This window comes from Medicago truncatula, chromosome 8, assembly GCF_003473485.1.
Source record: "Medicago truncatula cultivar Jemalong A17 chromosome 8, MtrunA17r5.0-ANR, whole genome shotgun sequence".
Classification (NCBI taxonomy): domain Eukaryota; kingdom Viridiplantae; phylum Streptophyta; class Magnoliopsida; order Fabales; family Fabaceae; genus Medicago; species Medicago truncatula.
Window position 1 is genome coordinate 7653129 of NC_053049.1, and position 6991 is coordinate 7660119.

At 33.4% G+C, this 6991-nt stretch overlaps 1 protein-coding gene across 1 annotated transcript; it reads left to right on the top strand.

Annotated features, from left to right (window-relative positions):
* The first annotated feature begins 886 nt into the window (after positions 1 to 886).
* On the top strand, positions 887 to 6537 carry LOC11423046 (oligouridylate-binding protein 1B). The gene is made up of 12 exons (XM_003627306.3): positions 887 to 1143; positions 3088 to 3149; positions 3494 to 3596; positions 3699 to 3775; positions 3850 to 3911; positions 4001 to 4088; positions 4288 to 4363; positions 4451 to 4481; positions 4798 to 4917; positions 5178 to 5263; positions 5626 to 5802; positions 5958 to 6537. The coding sequence occupies exons 1-12, from the start codon at positions 1015 to 1017 to the stop codon at positions 6228 to 6230; spliced, it is 1284 nt and encodes a 427-aa protein (XP_003627354.2). The 5' UTR covers positions 887 to 1014; the 3' UTR covers positions 6231 to 6537.
* The last annotated feature ends 454 nt before the right edge of the window (positions 6538 to 6991 follow it).

A 6991-nucleotide genomic window follows, 5' to 3' on the forward strand; every position in this document is an offset into this window, starting at 1 on the left:
TTTTATTATTTCAATTATACCCTTAACTAAATTTTCATGTATTAATGTTTTTTTAACAAATATATTAATGTTTATTGTTGGTGTTATTTGAAAAAATAGAAATTTATATTATATTATATTGTTGTTGTCTTTGAAATAAATAACATGATTTGTTATAATTTAAAAGTTAAAAACATACTTTTAATTAAAATCAAAATTTTAGAATCATAACTTACAAATTTTAACGCAATAAAAAGAACAGAAAAACAGACACGTGAGTGTTCATCTTTCTATTAGTTATTAATAAAATTTCTTTATTGTATTTTTTTAAGGAAAATTTCCTTTATTTGTATATAATTTTTTATTTTATAATAGTCTTATACCAAATATTTCAAATAAAATATTAACTATCATAGTATCATATCCAGTAATATGCCTTATTTGTTCTAAGAAATGTGGATAGTAGAGAGAACGAGAGAGTGTGTGTGTATATATATATATATATATATATTTCTTTATTGTATTTTTTTAAGGAAAATTTCCTTTATTTGTATATAATTTTTTATTTTATAATAGTCTTATACCAAATATTTCAAATAAAATATTAACTATCATAGTATCATATCCAATAATATGCCTTATCTGTTCCAAGAAATGTGGATAGTAGAGAGAATAAGAGAGTGTGTATATATATATATGGATTAATAGTGTTTTACCTGCTGTAACATAGATCATTTTCAGATTTTGCCACGTAAATATTTTGTTTTGCTTTACTTCGTAATTATAGTTCGGTCGTTGAAGTAAGCATAGTTTAGAAAAGAATTACCAGACTCATTCTAAAATTATTATTTTCTTAAGAAAAACAAAAGTGTACCTTTTGTTATGAATAGTCGGCAAGGGTTTTAGTGTGGAGTCCTCTGGTATTTTCTCAGAGGAGTCTCTTTCTGTAAGAGGGTCACTGCGTAGGGACCCCTTTGAACCCTAATAATTTCCAGTGAAAATTTCACTTGGAAGAAGAAGAAGAAGAAGCTGAAAATGCAGAATCATAGGCTGATGAAGCAACAGCAACATCAGCATCAACAACAACAACAAGCTATGATGCAACAAGCTGCTCTTCTTCAACAACAGTCTCTCTATCACCCTGGTCTCTTAGCTCCACCTCAGGTTGGTCCCTATTCATCTCCATTTCTTTGATCATCTTCTCTTTCTTTCACTGTGCTGATCTTATAGCTTTGCATTTTTTGTTTATTAGGGATTGCACTAAACACCTAGGGTTTTGTACTTTGTTGCTATTTTTTTTTTTTCTTTCAATTTAATAAGAAAATTGGGGTAATGGGTTTGATTTTTAGTGGGTGTTTGGTTTTGTTGAAAAAATTGATTTATTTTTAGTGGGTGTTTGGTTTTGATGAAAAAATTTGATTTTTTATTTAGTGGGTGTTAGGTTTTGATGAAAAAAATTGATTTTTTTAGTGGGTGTTTGGTTTTGATGAAAAAAATGAACTTTTTTAGTGGGTGTTTGGTTTTTGATGAAAAAAAATTGAATTTTGGAAGTTGAATTGTACCATTCCATATTTTTTTGCATTAGTTAAGGTTGTTAATTTTTCTGGGTTTTCATCAATTGAGTAGAGGTAGCTGAAATATTAGAAAGTTGTCACTTTTGTGTGTTTGAAGTGAGAAATGGCTCTGAAATTGTGTTTGAGGTGTTCTATTTTATATATGTGAAAGCTCACTTGGTAAAGAAGCATTTTTATAGGAGTAGTGAGTAATGAGTACCAGTCTATTTAGTAATATGATGTGGTTGGTGTTAATGTAAGTGTAACTATGGAAATTTATTAAGAATGTTAATTTTTTTCCTTTTTGTGTTGGCATTAGTGTATAAGCTTGCAATTGATATATGATATTGTTTCCTTTGAGGTTTAGTTGCGAAAGGAATCCACATAGCTCATGAGTTAATGTCTGGTTTGTTTGATGCATCATTGAATTTGACTTAGCTAGATAGGAGTTTTGTTTTTTACTGTTGTAGTTTAGTTTGTATTCAAACTGTGGATGTGTTCTTCTGTTGGGTGCAATGAATCCAATTTTAGTTTCATTTGTGATTAACATGCGATATCGTTTCCTTGGAGGTTTAATTGGGAAATGAATCTGCATGGTTTTGGACTTAGAAATTACTGTCTTGTTTGTTTGATGTAGCAATGAACCTGATAAAGTCATATTAGGGTCCGTTTGATTTGCATAAGGGCAAGTACCGGACAAAACGGTACAAACGGTACAACACAAACCTTTAAAGTACTGAACTATTTTTTGTCCTGTTCGATGTTTGATGGACAATGGACAGCACAAATAAAATAAAGTGAAATTTACTACAACACCCTTTATGAATCTAAATGTTATTAGAGGAGAAAGAGATTGAAGAGAGTCAGGGGAGAGAGAGAGAGAGATAGAGGTGAGAGAGAACGAGAGACGTGAGATAGGAGAGTGTGCATGCGCGTGTGTGTGAGAGAGAGAGAGATAAAGGGGAGAGAGATAGGAGGGAGAGAGAGGAAGGAGATATGAGATATGAGAGAGTGAAAATACGAGGGAGAGAGAATATTTTTTAGTGGAAAGTAAAAGGGTATTTTGGTATTTTAGGAAACTTGTCCTTGGGACAAAAAGTTGTCCCATGGTTTAGCGAAGGACACGAATCTGAACTTTTGTCCGGTCCCTTGCTCCCCATTTTGTCCTGTCCCATGATCAATTTTAAAATCAACCAGTACAACTGAAGTTGTGCTGTCCAGTCCCTTACTTTCTGCAAATCAAACACACCCATAGGATTTTTGTTTTTCCTACTGTTGTAGTTTAGTTTGTATTCGAACTGTGGATGGGTGTGTTGCGTGCCCTGGACTCATTTTCATTTTCTTCTATTAGGCTTAGCAATGAACTCCTTTATGCGTTTTTTTGTCTGTTATTGTTTTGGTTATGTGCTTTCTTTCTCCCCATTCACTCTAGTTAATGTTTCTCATGCTATACTGTATTGATAGATACAATACAAATATTCAATCTTGATTTGGCCCCTTTTTCTTTTCATTTTTTCTTTCCTTTTTTCTTCTTTTTTACTTTTTCATTTTGCAGATTGAACCAATCCCAAGTGGAAATTTGCCTCCTGGTTTTGATCCAAGTACTTGCCGCAGTGTGTGAGTTTTGTCTAGACATTTTTTCACCTTTTATTCAATCTTATTCATCACTTCCCTCTTCTTTTGTTTTATGATTGTGAGACAAGCTTAGGCACCGTTTCCTTAATTTTATCTTTTATTTAGTTTTCAAAGTTATAAGCATTTGAGTTTCTGATCTTTTATATATGACCTAAGTTTATTATATCTTGCAACACGGAAAACCAGTTCTGTTGTATTAAACCATTACCTGTATGTTACTTCTTGCTAGTCTGACTTGAATTAATTAATTAATTGTAGCCTAGTTGTTTGTTTCTTCTCTTATTCTTTTTTTAAATTGTAGCTTCTTTATCTGTGAGAAAATGCAGGTATGTGGGCAACGTCCATACACAAGTAACCGAGCCACTTCTGCAAGAAGTTTTTGCGGGTACTGGCCCAGTTGAAGGGTGTAAACTTTTTAGGAAAGAGAAGGTATGTTTTTGTATATACATATGTCTTTGTCTAATATATCGATTTAAAGTACTAGATAAAACTGTAGCTTTGTATTTGACATCTTATGTCTCTCTTTTGCAGTCATCCTATGGATTCATTCATTACTTCGATCGCAGATCTGCTGCTCTGGCCATATTAACTCTCAATGGAAGGCATCTGTAAGTGCAGTTCTTCTATAATTGTGTTAGGTTGGTTTGGATTTAAACTCAAAGTTCAATTCAATGGTTTGTAGATTCGGGCAACCTATCAAAGTTAACTGGGCATATGCCAGTGGTCAGAGAGAGGATACATCAGGTTGGTTCAGAGATAATTATAAGATACATATGTTTTGAACAAACCATTTTGGTGAATATATTATATAATATGTTTCTTTGAATTTGCAGGCCATTACAACATATTTGTTGGTGACCTCAGTCCTGAGGTTACCGATGCTACACTTTTCGCATGCTTTTCTGTCTACCAAAGTTGTTCGTAAGCTTCATTCTCCTATGATTTCTTAGTAAAAATAGCATCCATTTTATATATTTGGGATTGGAGCAATCTTCATTTATTCAAAATGGGAAAAAATGTGTTTGTGCTTCCATATATGTGATAATGGTGCATTGCATACTAAACAACTTTGTTGGTGACTTGGCATGGCTCACTAACTTTATCTTTTTGATGGTTTTAGAGATGCAAGAGTTATGTGGGATCAGAAGACTGGGCGTTCAAGGGGATTTGGATTTGTTTCATTCCGTAGCCAGCAGGTCTATTTTTGTCTTAAAATCTTAATTTGCGTTTTGGGGTAAGAAACTTTATGATGTTTTTGACTTATATTTTTTGTCATTTTGTAGGATGCTCAAAGTGCTATAAATGATTTGACCGGTAAGAAACTTGTCATTGACATAGCAACCTTATTTTATTTTAGCCGATTATAATTTGGAAAAGTCTCCATTGATTTTTCGTTAGTAAAACCAAAACAAAACCATCGTCTCAGTGCAAGGGAGTTGCACATTAGGTTCTTTTGTATGAATTGATTTTGACTTCCTATGTTTAATTATTTTAAAAGTTCATGACGATAAATTTGCTATATATTTTTTTCAGCATATCGACTTCTGGTGATGCACTGTTTAATTGATTATAGTTCATATTATTTTCACTTATGATCGAGGAATAATGATGCCCTGTCTGTGCCTTTCAGGTAAGTGGCTTGGAAGTAGACAAATACGCTGCAACTGGGCAACAAAAGGTGCTGGCGGCATTGAAGAGAAGCAAAACTCAGACAGTAAAAGTGTGGTGGAACTAACAAATGGTTCATCTGGTGAGTAAATTATGCCGTAGTTCCTGAAACAATAATAGATGGTTGAATCAAGTACTTTCACATTTAACTTCTATATTTCTTGATTTAAAAATAGATCTGGGGCCTTACTAAAACTTTGGTGTCCTCTTTTTACCCTTGACCTAATGATTTTTAGGTGATTAAACTTTTAAAAAGTATTGTGTTCATAAATACATCTGTTTTCTTAGTTAACAGATGGAATACTAGACATGCAATTAACAAACATTTTTTTCATCCTACAGAGGATGGTAAAGAGATATCTAGCAATGATGTTCCTGAGAACAATCCTCAATATACAACTGTTTATGTCGGTAACCTTGGATCGGAGGTAAGAAACTTTGTTTATATCTATTTTTCAATCTATGGTTTGAACGAAATAGTTCATCTGGCAATAGTCCATTGATGATTTTCCAAGCTTATTATTTTATGATACAACAAAAGTAATATTTTGAAACCCATTGGTCCATAACCAATATTTGTATTCCTTCAACTGTTTTAGCATTTTGTTTTATTCTCCATTCTACTTTGGCCATTATGTTAAGAGATGTATTAAGACTTTAGCTTTTAAATTTTCACCTTTTGATTTTACAATATATGTGATGTGATGTTTACTTGTGAGCTGTATCTTTGAAATCTGCGCAGAAATTGCTGTTTCTATTTTAATCATTATGACCTTTGGTGATTCTACAGGCAACACAGCTTGATCTCCATCGTCATTTCCATGCCCTTGGGGCTGGTGTGATAGAGGAAGTTCGTGTCCAGCGTGATAAAGGATTTGGGTTTGTGAGATATAGTACTCATGCTGAAGCAGCTCTGGCAATTCAGATGGGAAATGCCCAGTCTTATCTCTGTGGCAAAATTATTAAGGTGTGTTTTTCACCTTTTGATATCACTGGCTCACTGCTAATTGCTATGTAGTTTTCCTTATGGATATTGTGAAATATACACCTTATTATCTTTATTCATGAATTTGATTTGTACCGGTCTTATTGCCTCTGACTATTATTGTTGTTTAAATATAGTGCTCCTGGGGGAGCAAGCCCACTCCACCTGGAACTGCTTCAAATCCTCTTCCACCACCTGCTGCTGCGCCTCTGCCAGGCCTATCTGCAACCGATATTTTGGCATACGAGCGGCAGCTAGCAATGAGCAAGATGGGTGGAGTTCATGCTGCGTTGATGCATCCCCAAGCACAGCATCCTCTTAAGCAGGCTGCAATTGGAGCAAGCCAGGCGATATACGACGGCGGGTTCCAAAATGTTGCTGCTGCACAGCAAATGATGTATTATCAGTAATATAATAATTCTCTTGATGTGCTATCTATCTGCATGCGTATCTATTATTCTGCACATTGGTTGGTGTTAAAAGTAAAACTCTAGGGAGTTATTTTTCTTTTTTCTTTTTAAATTAAATGGTGGTGAGGTAGTTTCCACTACCAAATTAGATTAAACATTTGTATGAGTTTGTATCATGTATGCGGTTTTCTAGTTTGTAGTGATGATGAGTGTTTTTTATGATGATTTTAAGAGATGTTTTCATCTCACCCATTTGGGTTTTATTGTTACTATTATCATCCTATATCTTATTGTTGTTATATATCTATATCAGTTAGTATTTTAATTAACAAGTCTGGTAGTAGTGATATGCATGTGATAATTGGTCGGTACAAGTACAATACAACTTCCTTAAAAAAAATAAAGTACAATACAACTCACAACGCATGATCCTTCCCATCCCTTCAATAATGACATTACATTGCACAATCAAGTGATACAAATACAATTGGAGTTTAAAATATTTCAGATAAATGGTAAGTACCCTGCGGGATAAATGGTAAGTGGTACATTCACTACCCCCAAGAGGACAAGAAACTACTAAAAAAAATGCAAAAAAATAGCAAGACCATCAATTAAAGGTAGACATTAATGGTATTCAGCTAACATTACAAATTGCACCAACTTTTACATCTCTACCTCACGATTTGAATTCATTTAAAATTGTCATCAAAAGGAGGAAAGAAGGTTTTCCTTTAAGAAAAAGTTCATCACAAGTCTTT